Source organism: Pelophylax lessonae, assembly GCF_965119305.1.
Source record: "Pelophylax lessonae genome assembly, chromosome: 2".
Lineage (NCBI taxonomy): Eukaryota > Metazoa > Chordata > Amphibia > Anura > Ranidae > Pelophylax > Pelophylax lessonae.
Genome location: NC_138769.1, coordinates 399,331,268 through 399,357,021, shown reverse-complemented (window position 1 = coordinate 399,357,021; position 25,754 = coordinate 399,331,268). Strand labels below are relative to the sequence as shown.

The 25,754-nt window shown below is 45.8% G+C and overlaps 1 protein-coding gene across 3 annotated transcripts in view; it reads left to right on the top strand.

The window, feature by feature from the left end:
* TPST1 (tyrosylprotein sulfotransferase 1) overlaps window positions 1-25,754 on the top strand; it is a 257,483-nt gene that overhangs the window by 107,840 nt on the left and 123,889 nt on the right. For all 3 annotated transcript variants that reach the window (XM_082245958.1, XM_082245951.1, XM_082245952.1), the window contains exon 3: window positions 11,151-11,349. In XM_082245958.1, coding sequence (XP_082102084.1) covers window positions 11,151-11,349 — 199 coding nt within the window. The remainder of the gene's footprint in view (window positions 1-11,150; window positions 11,350-25,754) is intronic.

Sequence of the window (25,754 nt, the reverse complement as noted above, 5' to 3'; positions counted from 1 at the left end):
AAAGGAAAGTAAAATTTCTCTTTCGTTCATCAATAGACACAGCGCTCCAAAAATCATAACTAGTGGGTTATATTGCCTCCTCCAGGAGTAGGACTAGGCAGAACAAAAAACACCTGGCTACACCCATGGGCCATCCTCAGCTGGTATATAACCTCCCTTTCTGCTCTAGGTAATCAGTTTTATTCTGTCTAGTCAGGAGTAAAGACCTAGGATTCTGACTGGGATCTCTGGTTCTAGCAATTTTCTCCTTCCTTACATCTTTTTGTTTTCTCTCGGGAGATCTACAATCAACTTTTAGGCTGGATGACAAGCTGGATAGTCCCCCCAGCCCAGCTATCGAGCGCGTGCAGACCACAGCTATGCACTAGGTTGGCCGCGTGAAACAACTGAAGCCTAATGGGGATGCCAAAGCTCCTCCTCTTTCTCCTTAGTTTCCTCTTCCTGTGTCCAGGACATATGAACAGGGATAGCGTCCATGATGTTGCTGGGTTTGAATTCTTGGCCCTCCTCCAGTCAGTAGGGTGAGTCTTTGGGGGCCCCTGTTATCTCTGTCTTTGCTGATGGGTACCCTGAGCCTTGAGGTGATCTTTTAGTGGTGCCAAAAGATCGTTTTGTACTGCAAGGTCTTCCTTTCCTTATGGAGCCTCAGGGTCACATCTCCCCCACTGACCCTCTCATGAAGGTGGCAGGTCCATCGGAAACCCAGCTTCCCATGGTTGCACTGATGGCAGTCCTTAGTGTCCCGGATGGAAGTGGCGTGTGGGCAAAGGCCCCTGCTCAAGCTGTCTCATCTCATTCTGAGCCTGATGCCGCTGTGGACGTGGCCCGTCCAGGGGTATTTAATATCACACCCCCTGATCCATCAGAAAGTGAGGAGGATTCCTCAATGGTCGCAGCAGCAAATGAAAAAGTGCTGGCAAACGCACTTATCACTGCAGTGCGTGAGACTTTAAAAATGGAGGATGCGGCTGATGTAGCCACAGACGTGGCTGTGTCGTTTGGTACACACAAGTTGCATGGTACTCCAAGGGTGTTTAATTATGTGCCCTATTTTGACAGGTTTTCCTGTAAGGAATGGAAACAACCAAAATTACCCTTTGTGGTCCTCAAATGTGTTTGCTGTACGTTACCCTTTTGAGGAGTCACTTTTAAAAAAGTGGACTAGTCCACCAGTGATGGACCCTTCTGTTTCCAGGTTGAATAAAGCAACCATGATCGCAGTGGAGGAATCCCCATCCTTTAAGGACCTGGCTGACAATAAAGCGGAAGCTGTGGCACGCAGCATGTTTACTATGGCTGGTTCGGCATTGCTGCCATTCTTTGCCTCAGCCCTGGTGTCTCTGGGACGGAGAATAAGGGAAATACATCTTTTAAATCTTCCCTGGGAGGTTCCAAGCAACCTTGGTCTGGTAAGCCTAGAGCTAGCTTCCCCGGACCAGCAGACAAGACTCCTTCAGCACGAAGGGGTGCCCTCACCCATTATTGGGGTGGGTTGACATCTTTGCTGGTTTCCGGCCCCTAGACTTCTTTGGTGAGCATCAAGGAGATCCGCAAATTGTTTATTTTGGGGGTACCCAGAAAGGGGGACAAAGCTTGTCCTTTAATTCCTGCAAATGTTCAGGTGATGTCTGAACTACCTAAGGTTCCCCCCTATCCAGGGAATTGATTTACCTAGGTCTGATTTTTTTTTCTGACCAGGGTGGTCCTTCCTCTGCACAAACTTCAACAACCACAGGCCGGGATTAACCGGCTGCTGTCACACAGATAGTTCACTCCCATTTTCCATACAGGTTCTGAGTCTGGTGGTATCCACCTTCAAGACAGTTCTGTTTGCACAATCTTACATGCAGCTCCTTTAGAAGGTTTGGATCCACAGAAGGATACTGAAGCTGGTGACGAGGTCACGCAGTCCTCTGATAGACACCACAAGAGTCCAAGGGCCACGGTAAGGCCAGTATCATCCTCAGCTAAGGCTTCTTCCGCATTTCTGCATTTCCTACAAGGGAATCAAGAGTGAGGATCTTCCAATCATCCTGGTGGCTGTAAACATCCCTTGAGGGCTTCCTCTCAGAGAAGACCAGTTGTCCCAAGGGCCGATCTACCATCCTTCTTTACAGCCGCTGGTTTTAATAGCTAAGCTATTGAAAGCCTTGTACTGAGGGATAGAGGTCTGTCTGGATCAGTGATCCCTACTATGGTGAAGGCGGAAAGTCGTCTTCCAGCAAGATATACCATTGTACATGGAAAGACTACATTTCTTGGTGTGAGTCAATTGCCGCTCAACTTCAATCTTTTTCTGTGGCTCGGTTCTTATCCTTTCTTCAACAGGACATTGATCAGAAGTTGGCTTTGAGTACCATCAAGGGCCAGGTGTCTGCCTTGGCAATCTTGTTTCAGCAACCTCTAGCCACGCAATCTTTAGTTCATACCTTCAATCAGGGGGTTAGACATGTGGCCCCACCTTTACGGTCTCTTTTGCCACCGTGGGATTATAATTTAGTGCTTTTGGTTCTCCAGAAACCTCCACTTGAGAATATTCGGGAGATTCCCTTGCCTACGTTATCCCAGAAGGTGACATTCTTGGTGGCCATTACCTTGCCCCACAGGGTATTGGAATTGGCAGCATTATCCTGTCGCAGTCCCTATTCAGTTGTCCAGGGATAAAGTGGTTCTTCCTCTCTGTCCATAATTCCTACCCATAGTTGTCTCTGACTTCGATTTGAATGAGGACATTGTGTTGCCTTCCTTGTGTCCCAAGTCAGCTCATCCCAAGAAATTTGCTTTGCATACCTTGGAATGTGGTTCATGTGATTCGGGTGTATCTGGCAGCTATTGGCCGCTTCCTCGGCTACCATCTCCAGATGGTTCAGACAGACGGTGACTCAGGCCTATTCCATTAATGGTCATTTTCCACCTTTTCCTGTCACAGCACATTCTACTCGGGTGCTTAGTGCTTCTTGGGCCTTCCGTCATCAGGCCTCAATATCGCAAGTTTGCAAGGCGGCCACTTGGTCGTCGGTGCATAACTTCACAAAATTCTATGAGGTAGATACTTTGACATCTGCGGATGATTCTTTTGGCCACAAAGTTTTGAAGGCTGCTGTTTAAGAGGGGCTGTTCCCTCTTGAGGGGTGTTTTTTCTTTAAAAAAAATTTTCAGACAGTGCTCCTGTGACTCGGTTAAGGCTCCTGTGTCCTGGGGTTTTTTTCCCCACCCCTCATTTTTCTTTTGACACTGCTTTTGGACGTCCCACTAGTTATTATTTATGGAGTGCTGTGTCCGTCAATGGACGAAAGAGAAAATGGGATTTCTGTACTTACCGTAAAATCCATTTGTCTGAGTTCATCAACGGACACACCACCCACCCCTCTATGGAGTTCTGATACTTCTAATACTGCTTGCTACTAAACTGATTACCTAGAGCAGAAAGGGGGGTTATATACCAGCTGAGGATGGCCCATGGGCATAGCCAGATGTTTTTTGTTTTGCCTAGTCCTACTCATGGAGGAGGCAATATAACCCATTAGTTATGATTTATGGAGCGCTGTGCCCGTCGATGAGCTCAGAGAAATGGATTTTACAGTAAGTACAAAAATCCATTTTTTTCTGACAAATATGTTGGGCTGTAAGCACTGTATATAACCTAATAATAAATACATTGTTTTAAGTGTATCCAAAGGCAAACATTTTTTTTATTTAAGACAGAGTTTTATTTCTGTCTGTGCCCCTAAAAGGGAGATTCACAAGTCTCTAACTGTATTGGTGAACAACATCAACAAGAATCCAAAAGTTAATATTCCACTGAGGATACTTCTTCCAGTGACAGCTGTCTGAGAGGATTTCCCCATTTCAGATAGGTTTCCACTTGCCTCTGTTCTGTGTACAGGACAGGAAGTGAAGAAAAATCTCTGTAATGGGAACACCAGTGACAAAAAACCTGATGGGGTTTTTAAGCATTCACTGCTTATCCAAAATGGAAAAAAGATTTGGCTTTAGATACTCTTTCATTTTCAGAGTGATAAGAGAAATTCTAGGATAACACATGTCTGGTGTGCATTTACCTGGTTGCTGTTGTTTCTCATGTTATGAAGGTTTCCCATGTTATGAAGGTTTTTGCAGACAGAAAAAACTTGTATAGTCAACTCAGTATGGTATCAAAGTCTGGATGTGGTAGCCTTAAATTCTGCTGAAAAGGGTTTTTCTGCTGTAATTTAAGTAAGCAGATACAGTCCATACCTCTTTTTTATCTTTTCTTTTTTTTCCCTCTATTTATCTGTGCAAGTTAAAAAATGTAAGTCCAACCACGAGGCTCCATTCGCACCTTGCGTTTCCTGAATGTGTGACAGAGCGCATAGAAAACGATGTGCGTTTTGCTATGCTATTTGGAAATGCGCTGCAAAGGCATTGTGCTTGTGATACATTATTGGCAGGGCCGGTGCTTCCACTAGGCAAACTAGGCAGCTGCCTAGGGCGCATTGCCACCTAGGGGCTTAGCCACGAGTCAGCACTCACGCTCCATCATGAATGATCCTTGTGAGCTGAGGAAAGGGGCGGCAGTGGGGGAGGAAGAAGGGACAGAGGAAGATACCAGGTGTCTGTGGCAGTGGCAGAACTACCAGGCCCTGGCTTTCCACCATTGTTGGGGGAGCCCCAAGGGGCAGGAAAGGAGCCCACTGGAGTGCTAGCTGCATAATGATCCTCTTCGTCTGGAGCTGAGTGGCCTAATCCCTGGGCAGGAAGTGACTCTCTAATCTGAGCTGGTGGGCAGCCGTTTATTTCCCTGGGTCGGTATTAAGCAGGGAGTGGAGGAGAGCTGAACCTGAGCCGGAGCTCGGCACTGGAGGGCGGCACCTTTACTGGAGCAGAAGCGACGAGGCAACGGAATGGTCTGAGGATGTTGGTGATGAAGGAGCTCTCTGACTGCTGCTTCTCCCTCCACCAGGAGCCGGTTGGAGCTGTGGTGAGCACTGTGGTCCAGGAGAGGAGCGTCCTGGGAGAAGGAATAAGCAGGATCATGGTGAAGGAGGGCAGAGTGCAGGCCACTCTCTTTATACTGCCCAGTAAGTGTCCCCAGAACAGGGAATCAGGGCCCCTGGGTGTGACATGGAGTATCCCTGGTGTGAAAGAGAATTGCGGTCACCAGGTAGGCCATGGGGAATCTGAGTCACTAGGTGTGACATGGGGGAGAGGGGTCACAAGTGTAACAGGGGTTTGGGGTCACCAGGTGTGCCATGAGGAATTGGAAACCCTGGGTGTGCCATGGGGGATTGAGGTCCCCAGGTGTGACATGGAGGAACATCAGGGTCCCCAGGTGTGACATGGAGGAACATCAGGGTCCCCAGGTGTGACATGGAGGAACATCAGGGTCCCCAGGTGTGACATGGAGGAACATCAGGGTCCCCAGGTGTGACATGGGAAAACATCAGGGTCTCCGGGTATGACATGGAGGAACATCAGGGACCCCTGATGTGACATAGAGGAACATTGGGAACACTGGTTATGACAGCATTACATGGAGGAACCATCAGATCAGGGTCACTGGATATGACATAGAGCAGTTTTTAACCCCTTCCCTTTTTATTTATTTTTTTGGGGGGCGGGGCGCAAGTAGCTGATCTTGCCTAGGGTGTAAAACAGTCTAGCACCGGCCCTGATTATTGGCACCCCAAGCAAGGGTAGCAGGCATGCACAAACACGTGCTGATAAAAAAGGGGCCATGCTCTACTCCAAAATAGATTTTGGGGACTTGTCTTGCACATTGGACAGCCCATGTATGGGTATGAGACGAGCAGAAATGCTTCAAGTGCACAAAAAGAAAAAATTCAAGTGGAAACGTGAGTTCCCGCTACGCTCAGGGGTGAACCCAGCCTAAGGCTGCATATACACCCGAGCAGAGTGATTTTTAGGGGATTTTATTTGATTGCTTGTGCAGATGTATATGAGCATTTTAGAAGAGTATTACAAGCTCTTTATGTGGGTATTTAGGCTTTATCCATTTTCGTTTAAGCCAGTGAAACACACTAGGGGGAGAAGACCAGCTCCTACAGGCAAAAAAAATTATGTCTGGAAAAAAAACTGCTTAAATACACTCCATACAGGCATTTTCATTGGAGTCTGTTGGATCAAAACACCAAAATTTGCCTCAAAAGTAGCTCATGTAGCTTTGGAGCATTAGGCACCAAGTGGCAAGCATCTTAGCCCCTGTTGTAAACAGCCACACATAAAAAATGCTCAGGTGTGTGTGAATGGGGCCTAAGGTCTCTTTCACATGGCCGCTCCGTTTTTTTTTCTCCGCGCCAGCACTTTTTTTTTTTTTCACGGACACGGATGACACTTGTGTCATCCGCTCCATATGTCCACATATCATCCCACATATCATCCCATCCGTTTGCGGATGTCAGCGGATGACACCGCTGACATCCGATTTTGCATCCGTTCCGTTTTTTAAACGGAAGAAAAAATAGGAACAGAACTGAAAGGACGCAAATCGGATGTCAGCGGGTGGTCATCTGCTGACATCCGCAATCCCATTGACATGCATTATGTCCGTATATCACCCGCAAATGGATGGGGTGATATACAGACAAACGGAGCGGCCGTGTGAAAGAGGCCTAAGGCAGAAGTTTAAACAGTTAGTTCACTTTTTAAGCATTTACATCTGGGGATCTGGCCAGTAACACCTCTTTGTATTGGAGTACCCCCACACTGGATGAAAGAGCACAGGGGCACCTTTTTCACAGTAGAATTGTCAATCTGGGCAGAGGAGTGTTGGGTGTACTAGCAGATTTTGATACACTAATAAATTAAACCAAACTCATCCCCCTAGCTGCTACATCTGCTTTAGAGCCTGACTTACTGGCCAGATAACCAGGTGAAAATTTGGTAAAGAGCCTAAAAAGAAAACCAATGCAATCATCACATCTAAGAATTGGTACGCTCCACCTTTATGACAATTAAAAAAAAACAATCAATATGCGTTACATCTATGAAGTGGAAGTAAGGCCCCGTTCACACAGGGGCGATCCGACTTGGAGGGGCGACCTCCGAGGTCGCGGTGCGAGCAGCGCGCCGCGACCTCGGAGCGGCTGCCACGGACTTCATAACATTGAAGTCTATGACGGTCGCGCCTGGTCGCCCCAAAGAAGCTCCGGACCCTTTTTCTAAGTGGGAGCGACTTGTGTCGCTCCTATTAGAACGGGTCCGCAGCTTCCCTATGGAAGGCGACCTACGGCGACCTGTGAGGCGACCAGGTCGCCTCACAGGTCGCCTTAGTGTGAACGGGGACTTAAGGCTATATAACAAAACCACCCAGTGGTGATTAAATACCACTAATAGAAAGCTCTAATTGTGTGAAAAAGATTATAAAAATGTCATATGGATGCAGTGTTGCATGACCACGTAATTGTCATTCAAAGTGTGACAGCACTGAAAGCTGAAAATTGGCCTGGGCAGGAAGGGGGTAAAGATATCCAGTAGGCAAGTGGTTAAAGTAGTGCATGCCCTACTTTTGGTGCATTATGGCTCAATTTAAGCCCATTCAAATTATTGGTCTGAAATTGCATTGCACCAGAAATCGCCTGTGAATCGCACATTCATTACAGGTTTACTTTATGAAGACTTCAGGTGTTTAAACTCCAGGGAATATATTGACTTTTGAATAGCATAGGAGCAAATTCAGATTCTGTAGCTCTAACTCTGCTTTTCTCTATATTTCCACATGTACTAACTCTGGTTGTTAATCTTTTCTTGGAGAAAATATAGTAATTATAGGTAAAGGATATAAAAAAGCTCTTAAAACCGCTTTACATGCTTAACAGACATACACTGAATGATAGCAAACTAAATATTGAGTTAGAGTCAATTTAGTGTTTTACATCCAGCATAGTTTGAAGCAAAAATGTAAAAGAAAAAGTCTATCTATTAAATTCTTTTTAACTATATGATATTTTCTGGTGCTCTGTTTTGTCTATAGCTCAAATCTGTTTTTTACATTTCCTATGTACACCTGCACTGTCTGTACTGTATAATAAAGCATTTTACAGCAGTGATAAAAGCACAATTCCTTCAGTTGTATTGGAGGAGCTCAGAGCTGTGCTGTAGAGTGTATTTTCTCTTAAGTGTTATACGTCCTTAAGGGATTTCATGATAAATGCGGCTCTGCTTGTGTTGTCTGATGAATTCCTGGTATTTTATACAAATATTGCAATAAAGGGAAGACGTGAGACCAGGCCACAGGCAGATGTTTTCTTGATAATTAGGATGATTTGAATCACATAATGAAAGCAGGAAAGTTCCAGAAAATTGCATCCTGTCAGTGAATCATGCATATGGTGTTTTTACAACCTTTAACCCCACCGTCACTGGCTTTTATAGCAACAGAATGCAGAACACTGTTTTCCATACACTTAGAGTGACAAGTTTTACTGACTGGTGAGGAAGAACCCTTCTGTAAGCAGAGATGAGTTCCCTTTATATGGGCAGTAAAATATATCAACAGTTTTATTTCAGCTTAAAGTTTTTTTTTTACGATTGTTTTACAAACTTTTCAGATTTTAAGTAATTGATATCTAGTTATGTTCACATTAACTATCAAAGTGGTTGTAAAGGCACACAGTTTTTTTTACCTTCGTGCAGGTGTGCCCCCCCTCCCCCCCGCCTTTGTGCAGCCCCCTCTCAATCCAGCAATGTCCAGGAGAGCTTTGCCTCTCCAGGGACTCGCACTCCTGATTGTTTTTTGGCAGCAGAGGGAGGGACATGTTTGTTATTTTTAAAGAAAAAATAACCAAGGCTTTAATATCGCTTTAATAATATTATGTTTGCATATGTCTTACATAGAGACATGGTTAGGTTTAAGTGCAGGTTCACATTAGTGCGATGGCAGAGATTGCATGTAATTCGGAGCGCACTGCTACTAAAATCACATGCGATGTCTGTGCGGTGCAAATTCAGCTATACAGTTTGTATGGCTGAATTTGCACCGTAATCACACTAAAAGACGCACAGGACCATTTTTGGTCTGCAGCAGAATCGGATCACATGGTGGTTCACACTAGTGCGATCCGATTCTGTGCAAACTTACAGATCGCACTGCGATATGCAATCTGAGCTGGGGGTGTTGTTAACTTTTAATTGACACCCCAGCGTATCGCATATGGCAGTGTGAACTGCCAGGGGTGCAGATGCGATGCGGGAACACGCATCGCATCGCACAAATGTGAACCGGCACTAAAACACTTGAAAAGATAACCATTTTCACAATAAAATATGTAAATATTTCTCCCACCCATCCCTATTTCTGTGTAAAAAAAAAAAATACCCAACTTTCAATGCGGAAGCCACTGCCTTTCACCCTTGCATATCAACTATCTATCTTGTGAAGAAATTGGATTGCTGAAGGCCTCCTCCCCCATTTCATGCGTTCACCCTTTAGCCCCATAATTGAGTGCCATTTCCCCTATTAGCGCACAGGTCATTGGACTCGATTACCTTTGTAATGTAGGTTACAACTGTCTGAGGCTGCGTGGCACTAGCATGAAGTTGAAGAGTGTCACTCCATCAATTTGCTTTTCTATGAAAACCTGATTGCTGACTAGCAGAATGGCATGCTGTAACAGAAGGTTCGTTTTTTTTTTTTTTTTAAGCCAAGAAGAGGGTTTATATTTATTTGTGGAAATTAACCACTTTTCCACCGGAGGATTTTGCTGTCTTACGTCCAGGCCACTTTTTGCGATTCGGCACTGTGCGACTTTAACTGACAATTGCGCGTTCGTGCGACGCTGTACCCAAACAAAATTTACGTCCTTTTTTTCTCACAAACAGAGCTTTCTTTTGGTGGTATTTGATCACCTGTGCAATTTTTACTTTTTGCGCTATAAGCAAAAAAAGAGCGTAAATTTTGAAAAAATAACAATATTTTTCACATTTTTTAATATGAAATTCCCCCCCAAAAAATGTAAAAATCTAAATTTTTTTAAATTTTTGGCCAATTTGTTTTCTGCTACCTATGTTTGGTAAAAAAAAAAATCACAATAAGCGTATTTTGATTGGTTTGCGCAAAAGTTATTGCGTTTACTAACTAAGGGAAAGATTTCTGTCATTTTTGGTGTTTTTTTTTTTTTAACGAGTAATGGCGGCGATCTGCGATTTTTTTTTTTGCGGGACTGCGACATTGCGGCGGACAGATCGGACCCTTGACTGACATTTTTGACACTTTTGGGGGTACCAGTGACATTTCTACAGTAATCAGTCCTATAAATATGCACTGTTACTGTAAAAATGACCTGGCAGGGAAGGGGTTAATTTTATTGGAGAGGGAGGGGTTAATGTATGCCTGGTGCTTACTAACGTGTGTGGGGGGAGGTGACTGAGTGACACAGGGACAGATCGCATGTTCAGCTATGCTGAACCCTGCAATCTGTCACTGTTTGTCACTTAGGAGATCCGCCCGCTCTGTTTACACAAGCGGGCAGATCTCCAAACTCGATTCCCTGACGATCGGGGAAGAGCGGCGGTGATCACCACCGCTCCTCCCCTGGCCCGACTCCCGCTGTGACTGAAAACAGTGGCAGCAAACCTCCGGCAGCGCGCGAGCGCCGCCCACAAGGGGAGGAGTCCAGCGACGTAGGTCTACGTCGCCGGATGGAATTGAGCCACTTTGCCGCAGTACAGTCCCAGTGACTGGTCGGCAAGTGGTTAAACATATCCTTTAATTTAGTTTCCTAATAAACACATTCCTTTTCAACCCCTAAATGAAATTAGGTAAATCCCTTCATCAACATCGTGCTATGGGGTTGATTTACTAAAACTGGAGAGTGCAAAACCTGGTGCAGCTCTGCAGAGAAGCCAATCAGTATCAACGTTTTTTGGCAACTTAATTGAACAAACTGAAGTTAGAAGCTGATTGGCTACCATGCACAGATGCACCAGATTTTCCACTCTCCAGTTTTAGTAAATCAACTATTTATCTACTATGCCTTTTATATTTTGTTCATTTACAAAAGTACCTTGCTTGGTTTTGAAATGGTCTTATATATGTATGTGTCCCATCTGTTCAAAACTGTGCAGGGTATATGCATTAATAATTCACAAAGAACTACATCTGATCTTCTGACCTAAAGAGTGTTTCATTTTTTTGTCTTTGTTTTTTTCAGGGTCGAGAGGTCCACTGACCAAGTCATCAAGCCAGTCAACGTGGAAGCTTTGTCAAAATGGGTGGGGAAAATCCCTGCAGATGTTTTAAGAGACATGCCAGTCATTGCACCAATGTTGGCCAAACTAGGTTATGATCCGTATGCCAACCCCCCCAATTATGGAAAGCCAGATCAGAAGGTCCTTGACAATACAAGACGGGTGAGTTTCATAACCCCAATAGATCAGGCGTTCTGCCTTCACTCATTTTGCTGCATGCTTGGTTCTGGTCAGTGAGAAAGCAAGCATTAATGTCCGAGAATTAGCATGACAGCCGATAGCTAGCATTTTCAGAAGGAAGTCAGAAACAACAGTCCGGAGATGTCTGTCATGGCAGGGCTTCCTAATGTGGACTTATGAATATTAGGATCCCTAAAAGGTGTTAATGTATATGTAGGAAAAGGGTGACATTCTTGCTTTGTTTTTTTGCTGCAGTATTTTGTGTTCTGTACTTGGACTGCTTTTATTGCTTTGTAGGGGTCTCCAAACTATGGTCCTCCAGTTGTTCAGGAACTACAATTCCCATCATGCCTAGTCATGTCTGTGAATGTCAGAGTTTTACAATGGCTCATGGGATGTGTAGTTCTGCAACAGCTGGAGGGCCATCGTCTGAGGATCCCTCCCTGCTTTATAGTGAAGCTTCAATGCTAAAGATGTATTCTGATTAACTAAGTAATTTATATTCCTATGAACTACTCAATAGCTAATGTAGACTTTCCATGGCAACAGTATTTTCCTTTCACTTCCATAGAAAGGTCTATGACATCACACAGCCTTTCATTGATGGAAGTGAAAGGCCTGTTTCAGACTCATTTCCTGGTTTATTAAGGGTATGTATGCCTTGTGTTTTGGCAGTGTCATCATGCGTTATGCTTTCTAAGCTATTGAAGGCTATTCTGTGTTGTTTTATATCCTGTATCCTTCATTCCAAGGGGGATTCCAGTTTTTGTGTACAGGACCTCCCCCAAATGTTTCATTTCATGCTTTTGTGATTAGCTGAGTGCATTTCTTAGACATCTGCAGTAAGGTACAAATGTGATTTTAGGCATTCTCTGCAAAAGGAATGTCATTTTTGGTCCATTCATTTACTATAGCTGGCGGTGCTGATAAGTTTATTCTGAAGGTGGGGAAGCTTCCCCATTGTTAGAATACAATAGCTCCATGGGAGGGATTCCATTATCCACATTGTATGTGTGGATGGTACAATCGATTCATGGGGGAATTATGTATGGCCTAATCTCTGCTCATATGGCATCTCCCTGTGCAATGTGTGGGTGCTCCAATTGGGCATAGTGTGGCAGTTGAGTGGGGCTTAACCCAGGCATCGGGAAAGTTGAGTTTCTTTAGCATAGACAAGCTAAATCCATTTAAAATGGCTGATGGTTTACCACTTGACCTTCAGAAAATGTACCTCCCTTCATGACCAGGCCATTTTTTGCGATATGGCACTGCATTATTTTACTGACAATTGCGCGGTCGTGCAACACTGTACCCAAATACATTTTTTGTCCTTTTTTTCCCACAAATAGAGCTTTCTTTTGGTGATGATATTTGATCACCTCTGCTGTCTTTTATTTTTTTGTGCTAGAAACAAAGACCGGCAATTAAAAAAAAAAAAAAAAAAACACAATACTTTTTACTTTCTGCTATATATCATAGCCAAAAAAATGTAAAATTTCTTCATCAACTTAGGTCAGTATGCATTCTGCTAAATATTTTTGGTTTAAAAAAATCTATGGGATGTTTTTATTTATTTTTTAATTTTAAATTTTTTACTAGTTATGGCGGCGAGGAGTGACTTATAGCAGGACTGCGATAAAATTGGACACCTAACTGACAAGTCGGACACCTAATTGACACTTTTTAGGGACCAGTGAAACTGATACAGTGATCAGTGCTAAAAATGTGCACTGTCACTGTACTAATGACACAGGCTGGGAAGGAGTTAACATCAGAGGTGATAAATGGGTTAACTGTGTGCCTAGCCTGTGCTTTCTCACTGTGGGGGAGGTGCTTTGACAAGGGGAAGGCAGTGATCCATGTTTCTTCTTTGCATGAACACAGGATCAATGCCTTACCTACTGACAGAATGGCAATCTGCCTTGTTTACATAGGCAGATTGCCGTTCTGCCTGTGTCTTGTCTAGTCGGCAGGTGCGGGCGGACATCAAGTCTGTGGTACTTGCCGCTGGGCTCCCGCTGTGTGTGATCACAGCAGGAGCGGGTCGCCGGTGGTACGCACATGTGTATCAAACCCAGAAGTGTCAGATCATGTACTAGGTAGGTACATATGTACGGTGGGCGGTCCGCAAGTGGTTAAAGTAAGTATTACCTTTTACTCATTAGAGGTGCTTGCATGTTCTCTTCTGTCTGCCCTCCTGCCAGCCTTCTATCAAAAGAGACTGCCCCTATGGAGTTTTATTGGACAGGGAGTAAGCCAATGGGTGTGACTTTGCCTCCAATTCAGTTCTCTATAGAAAACTGAAAGCAGTCTTGGGGTGACATGTTTGGAAAGGAAGTGAATTATAGTGCCTAATTTTTATTTCCCTTATAGTAAATTACAAATATACTTGAAAGTATTTTTAAACACTAAAATTTTTTTATATTTTTTTTATACAGTAGTAGTCCTTCAATGTGGTGGTTGCATTGTTTCTTTTTAAGCTTTTTCTTTTCTTTTTCTCCTTTATTCTGATTTTTCTATCCTGCTAGTAACACACTTCCTGTCCCTGAATGGCTATGCTTGCTCCTTCACTGTATCTATGGAGGAAGCCATGATTGCCACTTGGCTACTTTCTTGTTATGGACTACTAACCCCTCCTCCTCTCTATTACATAGGGAAACTTTTGTTTGTAGTTCACAGTAGGTTGCTGGAAAAACTTATTTTTGAATTTTATATTAGTTTAGATTACAGAAAGCTACACTGACAAGCTTCTGACAAGATTAACATTGTTATTATCTTGCACAAAATGTACTTAGTATGAAAAAAGAAAACTAATACAGCCACTACATAAAGGAAATAGTAAGCTGCTTAGAGAGTTACTTTAAATGAAATGCTTTTAATGAACATTGGAAAAGGGAGCTGTAAAAATAACACAGGTACCTCCTGGTGCCTGTATGAACCCATTAAAGTGTTAGTCCATTCTTAGGCCTCATGCACACTGGACGTTTTTACAGCTGCTGTTAGCAGCGTCAGACGTTTTTTTTTGCAGCTGCAGAACGCCCATCCATGTTATTCTATGGCCTCATGCACACATAGAGCTTTTAGGAGCTCCAAGTGGCATAGGCGTTTTACAGCTCCAAAAAAAACCCAGGAACTGTGGGTTCAGGAGCTCCAGCGTCAAGCTGCAAAAAACGTCTGACGCTGCTAAAGGCTCCATAAGGCTCCATAACGTTGCTTAACGTGCGTTAAGCCACGTTATATGTTTTTTTTCTTCCATTCAAAATCAATGGTTCCCTATGGGAGCCTATTGATTTGAATGGAAGTCACACCGCAGGTCGGATCAGGGTGATCCGACTTGCGGTGCGACCTGCACTGTGAGAATCTTGAGGGGGAACTCCACGCCAAAATGGGGAAAAAAACGGCGTGGGGTTCCCCCCCAGGTTCCAAACCAGGCCCTTCGGATCTGGTATGGAATTTGAGGGTAGCCCCGCGCCGAAAAAACGGCGTGGGGTCCCCCCCAAAATCCATACCAGACCCTTATCCGAGCATGCAGTCTGGCATGCCAGGAAAGGGGAGGGGACGAGCGAGCGGCCCCACCCCCCCTGGATCATACCAGGCCACACGCCCTCAACATGGGGGGGTGTGGGTGCTTTGGGGCAGGGGGGGCTCTGCACCCCGCACCTCAAAGCACCTTGCCCCCATGTTGATGAGGACAAGGGCCTCATCCCCACAACCCTGGCCGGTGGTTGTGGGGGTCTGCGGGCAGGGGGCTCATCGGAATCTGGAAGCCCCCTTTAACAAGGGGGCCCCCGATCCCGGACCCCCTCCCTATGTGAATGGGTATGGGGTACACTGTACCCCTACTCATTCACCCCATAAAATGCAGTGTATGGAAATGACGACAGGAGACGTTTTGGAAAATTTATTAAAAATCTTCATCCGGCTCTTGTCCTCTCCGGGGGTCTTCTCCTCTCCGAGGGTCTTCTGCTCTTTTGCTGTCCGCCCTTCTTGTCTTCTCCTCTCCGGGGTCTTCTGCTGTCTTCTCTTCTCCGGGGGTCTTCTGCTGTCTTCTCCTCTCCGGGGGTCTTCTGTTGTCTTTTCCTCTCCGAGGGTCTTCTGCTGTCCGCCCTTCTGCTGTCCAATCTTCTTGTCTTCTCCTCTCCGGTCTTCTGCTCTTTTGCTGTCGGCTGTCGGCTGTCCTTCTTCCTCCGGTCCTCCTCCGACGACGTCTTCAGCGATTATGCCGGCCTCTGGTCTCTGCAGCTTATTATATAGCCATTAGGGGCGTGGCCGCCAGATGACGTCATCGGGAGACCACGCCCCCTTGTGTCACAGATGACGTCATCTGTGACACAAGGGGCGTGGTCTCCCGATGACGTCATCTGGCGGCCACGCCCCTAATGGCTATATAATAAGCTGCAGAGACCAGAGGCCGGCATAATCGTTGAAGACGTCGTCGGAGGAGGACCGGGGAAGAAGGACAGCCGACAGCCAACAGCAAAAGAGCAGAAGACCGGAGAGGAGAAGACAAGAAGATTGGACAGCAGAAGGGCGGACAGCAGAAGACCCTCGGAGAGGAGAAGACAGCAGAAGACCCCCGGAGAGGAGAAGACAAGAAGGGCGGACAGCAAAAGAGCAGAAGACCCTCGGAGAGAAGACAGCAGAAGACCCCCGGAGAGGAGAAGACAGCAGAAGACCCCGGAGAGGAGAAGACAAGAAGGGCGGACAGCAAAAGAGCAGAAGACCCTCGGAGAGGAGAAGACCCCCGGAGAGGACAAGAGCCGGATGAAGATTTTTAATAAATTTTCCAAAACGTCTCCTGTCGTCATTTCCATACACTGCATTTTATGGGGTGAATGAGTAGGGGTACAGTGTACCCCATACCCATTCACATAGGGAGGGGGTCCGGGATCGGGGGCCCCCTTGTTAAAGGGGGCTTCCAGATTCCGATGAGCCCCCTGCCCGCAGACCCCCACAACCACCGGCCAGGGTTGTGGGGATGAGGCCCTTGTCCTCATCAACATGGGGGCAAGGTGCTTTGAGGTGCGGGGGGCAGAGCCCCCCCTGCCCCGAAGCACCCACACCCCCCCATGTTGAGGGCGTGTGGCCTGGTATGATCCAGGGGGGGTGGGGCCGCTCGCTCGTCCCCTCCCCTTTCCTGGCATGCCGGACTGCATGCTCGGATAAGGGTCTGGTATGGATTTTGGGGGGGACCCCACGCCGTTTTTTCGGCGCGGGGCTACCCTCAAATTCCATACCAGATCCGAAGGGCCTGGTTTGGAACCTGGGGGGGAACCCCACGCCGTTTTTTTCCCCATTTTGGCGTGGAGTTCCCCCTCAAGATTCTCACAGTGCAGGTCGCACCGCAAGTCGGATCACCCTGATCCGACCTGCGGTGTGACTTCCATTCAAATCAATAGGCTCCCATAGGGAACCATTGATTTTGAATGGAGGCAGAAAAAAACGCTGCTAACAGCTACTGTGGCCAAACGTGCAATAACGCTAGTAGAAAAAGCTACTGAAAGCACGTTTTTACAGCTGCTGTTTCCCGGCGTTATGTAAACAGCTTTGGAGCACGTTTTTATGACGCCCTGTGTGCATGGAGCCTTAAAGTGATTGTAAAGTCTTATGTTTTATTTTAATTTTAAAATAACAAACATGTCATACTTACCTACTCTGTTGACTTTGCACAGTTACCTACTCTGTGGATTTGCACAGAGCAGCCTGGATCCTTCTCTTCTCGGGTTCCTCTTCGGTTCTTCTGGCATCTCCCTCCTGTTGGGTGCCCCCACAGCAAGCAGCTTGCTATGGGGGCACTAGAGCTAAGTAACAGAATGTGTCTAATCAAACATGGAGCTGCGGCCCACCCTTTCTATTCTCATTGGCTGATTGACTTTGATTGACAGCAGCAGGAGCCAATGGCACCACGCTGCTGTCACAGCCAACGAGGAAGGGAGTCCAAGATGACCGAGACATGCCTACAACATCGCTGGAGCTAGATGGACCTCAGGTAAGCTTTAGGGGGGCTGAGGAGGGCTGCTATACACAGAATGCATTAAGATAAAAGAATGCATTAAGATAAAAACCTTCTGACTTTACAACTCTTTTAACTGCAAAAGCACCGTGCGATTTCTGTGCGGCCATTATTTGGAAAAGATTCAGGAAATTCAAATGATTGAAAGCCAGAAAAATCTTAAAGCAGAACTCCACCCAAAAGGGGAAGCTCTGATTATCTGCATCCTCCCCTTCCGGTGCCACATTTGGCACCTTCCAGGGGGGAGCTGGTAACTGGTTTTGGCCGCAGCGAGATCACCCAGACAGAAGAGATATACTATGTATACTATTAGAGGTTGAATCTGGTAAATATCATCCGACTCATCATCAGACTCAGAGAAAGAAAGAAAAAAAAAAAATGAAAGACTGTTTTGCCGATTTTCAGACAGAACTCTAATAAATTATATATGACAGACTCCCTAGTCATAGGAAAGTGGCTTGATAAAAGCTACCTGCGCCTGACTTATGTTGGTCATATAAAAACAATGTCTTCCTTCAAAAAAAATTTCATTTTAAGAACGTTCATTCGATTTTCTAATCCTTAGTGGGGTCATATTAACGTTAGTTTTCAACCACAGTGACATGAAAATTCAAAGGAGTAGAATAGAAAATTCTTGGTCAAAGGAATTTTCAGACAGTATATGTGGTTTTTATTCAGAAATTACATTCATTTTAAAAAAGCAAGTGAAATTTTCAGACAACATTCTTTCATTCAGCGAACCTACAATTATTTTTCCTATGACTATTCTTGTCTTAAAACCAATACGTGTATGGCCAGCATAAGGCTTGGTTCACACCTATGCAGTTTGCTTTTTATCAGTTTCTGCAGTGCTTTTTGCTGTGCGTTTTGCCCACACGATTTTGCTGCGATTTGCCTTTTGCATTCTTTATGCATTTTTTTTGGCAATTTGTTATTGGGCAAATTTAAAAAATGCAAATCGCGGCAAAAACACACTACATGCTTTTCTGCAGCTTCTCCATTGAAGTCTATTGGACCAAAAAATCAAAAAAAGCAGAATTTTGTGTTAAAAAAAGTCATTGACCCTTTCCAAAAATGTAGTGGCAAAAAAAAAGCATAAATGTGAACGTGTCCCATGAAACCATGTTATATGAACTGTAGTGCGTTTCTGCAAAAAAGACCAAAAATAGCATAGGTGTGAACCAGGCCTAAGATGTTTAGTAGCAGCAGCATGCTTTTTTGGTATTACCTGTCATATTGGGGTTAGAAAAATCTAAAACTAGTCTTTTTATAGTACACAAAAAGCAGATAATATCTACTATAGGAGTTAAATTTATATGGTAAAACAGTGAAAGTATTATTATATATTACTTTATATCATACATAAAATAATAAATACACCCACAAGTAGGATTTATGGGCATTTTAACTAGGAGTCAGACATGAAGCTATATGAAGGGTGGAAGGGAGGTATAAATATTTTATACTGTAAAAGTTTACTTTAAATGTAATTGTAATTCCTTTATATTACCTCCAGTCTGTCAGCCTTCAGTTTTTGGAATATTAAGCATTGCGTTTACACTTCATAAAATAAATTTCATGCTGATGTGGTTAAATATTTACCTACCATCTTGATGCTGAAATATTAGCATATAGCCAATTCTCATGTCAACATAAGCTGCAGAAGGGTAAATTGTGAATGTGGTAACAGAGTGGAATAGCTTGTCTGGCAAAGTAACTATTAGAGCCGGTTCACACTGCCGCGACCTCTAAGTCGCTTCATAAGGGGTGACTTTTTAGCGCGACTTCAGCGCGACTTGTGAATTATTTTACGCGACTTATATGATAGAAGACTTTGTACGACTTGGTATTTGGCCAATCAGAATATGATGTGTTGTGACCTAATTTCCCTTTCCTGTTAAGTCTCTTCACAGACGCTTGAAATAAGATAAGGATCCTACTTGCAGGTGACTCCCATTGAAGACAAATTATCTTTTTTTCTGGTTGTCCAGAAACAGAAAAAACAGAGCATTTTTCTTAGAATTTTTAGTAGCACAGGCATATGGCTCCTCTCCACCTGGGCGTTTGTCTTGCAGGCATTTATCGGGCATTTTTGGAGGCAGGCATGACTTTTTTTGGATTTAGTGTCTGGGGGGTCTAAAAAGTGTCCCAGTGAAGTTTCATCTCTGTAGCATGTCCAGAACCAGAAAAAAAGAGCATTTATTTTATAATTATTAATACAGCAGTGTGGCGGCTTCTCTACACCTTGCATTTTTTATTGCTGGCATTTATCGGGCATTTTTTTGGGCGTCTTTGGAGTCATGCCTGCCTCCAAAGATGCCCAAAAAATGCCAGATAAATGCCAGCAAAAAAAATGCAAGGTGTAGAGAAGCCGCCACACTGCTGTATTAATAATTATAAGAAAAATTATATTTCTTTGGGTTCTGGACATGCTACAGAGCTGAAACTTCACAGGTACACTTTTTAGACCCCCCAGACACTAAATCCAAAAAAAGTCATGCCTGCCTCCAAAAATGCCAGATAAATGCCTGCAAGAAAAACGGCCAGGTGTAGAGAAGCCATATTCATGTGCTACTAAAAATTGCTCTTTTTTTCTTGTTCAGGACCATTTTTATGGAAAGTCGGATCACAAGTCGGATCACAAGTCGCTTCAATTAAGAGAAGGAGGCGACTCCCATTGAAGTATATGGGACAAGTCGCCTCAAAGTAGTACAGGACCCTTTTCTGAAGTCGGAGCGACTTCAGTAGTGCCAATTTATGACGGCAATGATTGATTAACATTGCTTTTGTTATGTCAAGCGACTTGGGGCGACTTGAGGGCACACAAGTCGCCTCACAAGTCACGCTAGTGTGAATGGGCTCTTAAAGTGATTGTAAAGTTTTGATTTTTTTTCCTATGAAAACAACAAACATGTTATACTTACCTCCTCTGTGAAGTTGATTTTGCACAGAGCAGCCCCGATCCTCCTCTTCTCGGGTCCCTCTTCTGTGATCCTGGCCCCTCCCTCTTGTTGAGTGCCCCCACAGCAAGCAGCTTGCTATGGGGGCACCCGAGCTGAGTCACAGCTCCCTGTGTCCATTCAAACACGAAGCCCCACCTGGCCCTGCCCCTCTCTCCCCTGATTGGCTAGCTGTGTCTCAGCCAATTAGGAGGGAGAATCTCGGAAGGCTGAGACACTTGTGGACATCGCTGGACAAAGAGGGACCCCAGGTAAGTATTAGGGGGGCTACTACACACAGAAGGCTTTTTATCTTAATGCATATCCCTCCTCTAATTGTGACAGCGGGCCGGGGATTTTCTCCCTGCATCCCTTTTCACAATTTGAAAAAGAAAGCAGCCGTGCACCTCCACGACTGTGTCATTCATTCACAGATTTCTTTGAATGAATGGACTACAAGTACCCATCAGCCGCAAATTAACTACCAGGGCGCTAATGAGCACTGTAGGTAGTTCATTGATGTTTCCTGTCAATTTAGTAACTGCCTGCCTGTACGGGGTACAAGCAGACACTGACAGTCTGCAGGAGCCTTAGATTGCACCCGTGATCTGCTCATCGTGGTTGCAATGCTTTACAGGCACCTAAAAATAAATAAAAAAATGCATAATTTGTTTTGAACCTGCAAAAGTAATTAATTTTTTTTTTTGAAAGGTGAACATATCCTTTAAGCATACACATAGCATAGCATAGACATTACCACTTCTGGACCTCTGGACCGGAAGGTTTTACCCCCTTAATGACCATACCATTTTCTGAAATGCGGCACTGCGTTACTTTAACTGAACAATTGCGCAGTCGTGGGATGATGTACCTAACGAAAATTGATCTCCTCCCCCCCCCACAAATAGAGCTTTCTTTTGGTGGTATTTGATCACCTCTGCAATTTTTATTTTTTGCCTGACAATTCTGAAAAAAAAACACAATATTTTTTACTTTCTGTCATAAAACATTCCCAATAAAAAAAAAAAAATTAAAAATCAAATTTCTCTTTCGTTTTTTTGTAGGACACAGCTCCTGATATACATAAACATTGGGTTATACTGCCGCCTACAAGAGTAAGACACTAGGCAGAAAATAATTCTGGCTATACCCGTGGGCAGTCCCAGGGGGTATACTCCCTCTCTCTGCTATAGCCACTGAGGAGTAAGGACCTATTTCCTTGCTGGGATCTTTGGTCTTGGCAAAATTGTTTCGATAGAAACTTTTTTCCACCTGGATTTTTTCCTGTGAGATCTTTAATCAACTATTCAAATAGGTGACGGGCTGGATAATCTAGATCCAGTGGTCACCCCAGTCTGGCCAGCTCCACGCTAGGTCAGCTGTGACATAGCCCCACTGGAGGGAAGCTGGCCTGCGAGTTAAACGCCTCGCGAGGTGGCATACAGCCGGGTCTCGGCCCAAGTCCCAACGTTCCTCTTGACTGACAGACCCCCCCCCCATTTGCATGGAGAGGGGTTCTGTCTGGAGCGGTGCCCGTTTGGATCTTGGTATGGTGAGTAGCTGTCCCCCCTCACCTCCTGGAGGGTTCTCATCAGTCTCATCAGAGCATGAATCTGATTCGGCCGCTGCGGACGTGGGTCACCCCGCTGGGTCTGCAACCATGCGCCTGGAATCCTCTGATAGTGAGGATGATTCCTCCACGTCTGCGACCGCGCACGAAAAGGCACTGGTGGAAGTGCTGATTGTATCTGTGCGTGAGACCCTGAAGATGAAGGACGCAGCTGAAGCTGCGACAGAGGCACAGGTGCCCTTTGGCACTCACAAGCCATCCACAGTGGGAAAGGTGTTTCCTTTTCCTGCCTATTTTGACAGAATTGTCGCTTAAGATTTGGAATGACCAAAGTGTCCCCTTGGGGTCACTAAGCGCTTTACTAGGTGTTACCCCTATGAAGAGTCCCTTCTTAAGAGGTGGACTGTGCCACTGGTGGTGGACCCTCCTTTTCCAGATTAAACAAGGCAACCATGATTCTGGTTGAAGAGTCCCTGGCCTTTAAGGATCCGGCTAACCGGAAGGCGGAGGCTGTGGCCCGCACTATGTACACTCTTGCAGGTTCAGCAATGAGGACAGTATTCACCATTGCCCTAGTGACGCAAACTCTGATTGAGTGGGCTAGGTTCCTACACTGTGACCTGGAGGGAGAACAGCTCCGCCCTGCCTTTTCCGAGCTGGAGGACCAGCTGGTCCAGGGGCTGCAGTTTATCTGTGATGCCTCGTTAGATGCGGCTCCCATGATGGCTTGCCTCTCTGTTTTGGCAGTGGTCCTTCGGCGTGTCTGGCTCAAGTGCTGGTCTGGGGATCAGGCTTCAAAAAAAGGCCTTGACTGAGCTTCCTTTTCAAGGAGATCACCTTTTTGGAGCTACCATGGATGACATCATTAAAGGTCTCACAGGGGGGGAAGAGTACTTTTCTTCCACAGGCTACTAAGGGCAAGGAACCTTGTCCTAGACACGGGCCTTCCTTCTCAGCTCATAAGAAGTTTTTTCATCCCTCAGGGTCGACTGACAAGGGTCGAAGCCTTTCAGGGCCTCTTCTTGAGGATCCAAACGAACCTGTTCTGGCAAGCCAAGATCGGGCTTCTCCAGACCCGTGGACAAGGCTCCTTCTGCATGAAGGTGTGCCCTCACCCGAATCAGGGGTGGGGGATGTCTTTGCTGGTTTCCAGACCTGTATACTTCCTGGGTGCAAGACAAGGGGGTCCACAAAGTCTTGTCCCCCCCGCAAGGTTTTTTTCCTTCAAACTTGCGCCTATCCCCAGACCACTTACAGGGCCTGTTTGGGGCTGTACAAGACCTGCTCCTTCAAGGGGTAATTGTCCTGGTTCTGACCTCGGAACTTTTTCAGGGTTTTTACTCAAACCTGTTCACAGTTCCCATGAAGGAAGGGAAAGTGTGTCCAATCCTGGACCTCAAGGCACTAAATTGCTTTGTGGGTACAGAAGGTCAGAATGGAGTCCATTGGAATGGTGGTGGCATCTCTGCATCGGAATTTCCTCGCCTCTATTGATATCAAGGATGCCTACCTTCACATTGCAATATGTGGCAGTCACCAGCATTTTCTCTGCTTTGCTGTGGGAAAGGATCATTATGAATTTGTGGCATTACCCATAGTTCTCGCATCTGCTCCCCCGGTCTTCACAAAAATGTTAGCCCCGGTGCTAGCTTTGCTACGCCAACTGGGAGTGGCATTACTGGGCTACTTGGACGATCTCCTTCTGCAAGTGGAGTCTCCCTCTGCTCTGGTGGAGAACCTGCAGATTACAATACGAACTCTGCGGGAGTTCGGCTGGGTTCTGAATTTTCAGAAGTCTGCTCTGGTTCCATCTGCAAAGCTGGACTACCTGGGCTTGACTCTGGACTTATCCAGAGTGCTCCTTCCTCTGGGAAAACTCCAGAAATTGCAGGCTGCAATTCACCTCCTGCTGTGCAACAAATGGTTATCCCTCCGGACTTGCATGCAGGTGCTGTGCCTGATGGTGTCTACCTTAGAGGTGGTTCTGTTTGCACAGTTCCATACTATGTCCCTGCAAAGGGAAATTCTGACCAAATGGGACAAGACTACGCAGTCTCTGGAGAATCAGATCCGGCTGAGTCGGGGCACAAAGGAGTTCCCGATATGGTGACTTTGTTCTGCGGTGTTTCGGCTGGGAAAATCCCTCCTTCCGTTGTATTGGACATTGGTCACCATAGATGCCAGCTTGTCCGGCTGGGGAGGCGTTCTCAGCAAGCATTCTGCTCATGGGATCAATGTCTTGGAACTCAGAGCCATCAGACTGTGTCTGGATCATTGGACAGATCGTCTTCAGGGTTGTCCAGTGTGAATTCAATCGGACAATGCCACGTCCGTGGCTTATGTCAATCACCAAGAGGGTACAAGAAGTTTCCTGGCGGCTCTGGAGGTAGCCAGCATTCTAAGGTGGGCAGAACGGTTCGTTGCAGCCCTCTCTGCCGTACACATTCCCAGGGTGGAAAATTGACTGGCGGATTACCTCAGTCGACAGGCGTTGGACCACGGGGAGTGGTCCATTCATCCGGAGGTGTTCCATCAGCTGTGTCTCCGGTAGAGCACCCCCGAGGTGGATCTGCTGGCGTCTCGGCTCAACAGAAAGGTGCAGAGGTTTGTGGCCTGGTCAAGGGATCCTCTAGGAAACGCCACAGATGCGCTGGTAGCCCCGTGGATGGCCCCTCCTCTCAAGCTTCTGCCCAGACTTCTATGCAGGATCAAGGCAGAAGGAATTTCGGTCATCTTAGTGGCTGCGGACTAGCCTCCCTGAGCTTGGAACGCCAATCTGGTGCAGCTGGTCGCCGACGTTCCTTGGCAGCTTCCTCTCAGGGTGTATCTGTTGTCCCAAGGACCGATCTTCCATCCTGCTTTACAGTCGCTGGCTTTGACGGCTTGGCTGTTGAACGCCAAGTGCTGGTGGATAGGGGTTTATCTGAGTCGGTGATTCCTACACCATTTAAATCTAGGAAATATACCTCCAGGAAGATCTACCATCATACATGGAAGACATACATTGCGTGGTGTGAGTCTCTTGGGGTTCTTCCTCGCTCCTTCTCAGTGGCTCGGATCTTGACCTTCCTTCAACAGGGGATTTAACAGAAATTGGCCTTGAGTACAAGCAAGGGCCAGGTGTCGACTATGGCGGTCTTCTCCCAATGACCTTTGACCACACACTCCCTGGTGTGTACCTTTATCAGTGTGTCTGACATTTGGTTCCTCCAGTGCGGTGCTCTGTTGCCGCCTTGGGATCTTAATTTGGTGCTTTCAGCTCTACAGAAGACTCCCTTCGAAAATATTCAGGAGATTCCCCTGCTTACGCTGTCCCAGAAGGTGGCCTTTTTAGTGGCTATCACCTCTGCGCGCAGGGTGTCGGAACTGGCAGTGTTATCCTGTCATTCACCTTACCTGGTGATTTACAGGGATAAGGTGGTTCTTTGCCCCTGTCCATCATTCCTTCCAAAGGTTGACTCTGATTTTCATTTGAATGAAGACATTGTGTTGCCTTCTCTGTGTCCCAAGCCTAAACATACGAAGGAAATTGCCTTGGATGTGGTCCGGGCAATTATGGTGTACCTGGCAGCTACGGAGTCTTTCAGGGAATCAGATTCTCTCTTTGTGCTCATGGATGGATCTCGAAAAGGGATGTCCGCTTCCTCTGCGACCATTTCCAGAAAGATCAGACAGACAGTGGTTCAGGCCTATTCCATTAGGGGTCAGGTTCCTCCTTTCCCCTTTCCCTGTCAAGGCGCATTCTACTAGGGTGCCTAGTGCCTCCTGGGCTTTCTGTCCTCAGCCGTCAGTGACGCATGTTTGCAAGGCGGCCACCTGGTCGTTGGTGCACACTTTCGCAAAGTTTTAAAGTAATTGTGTTGGC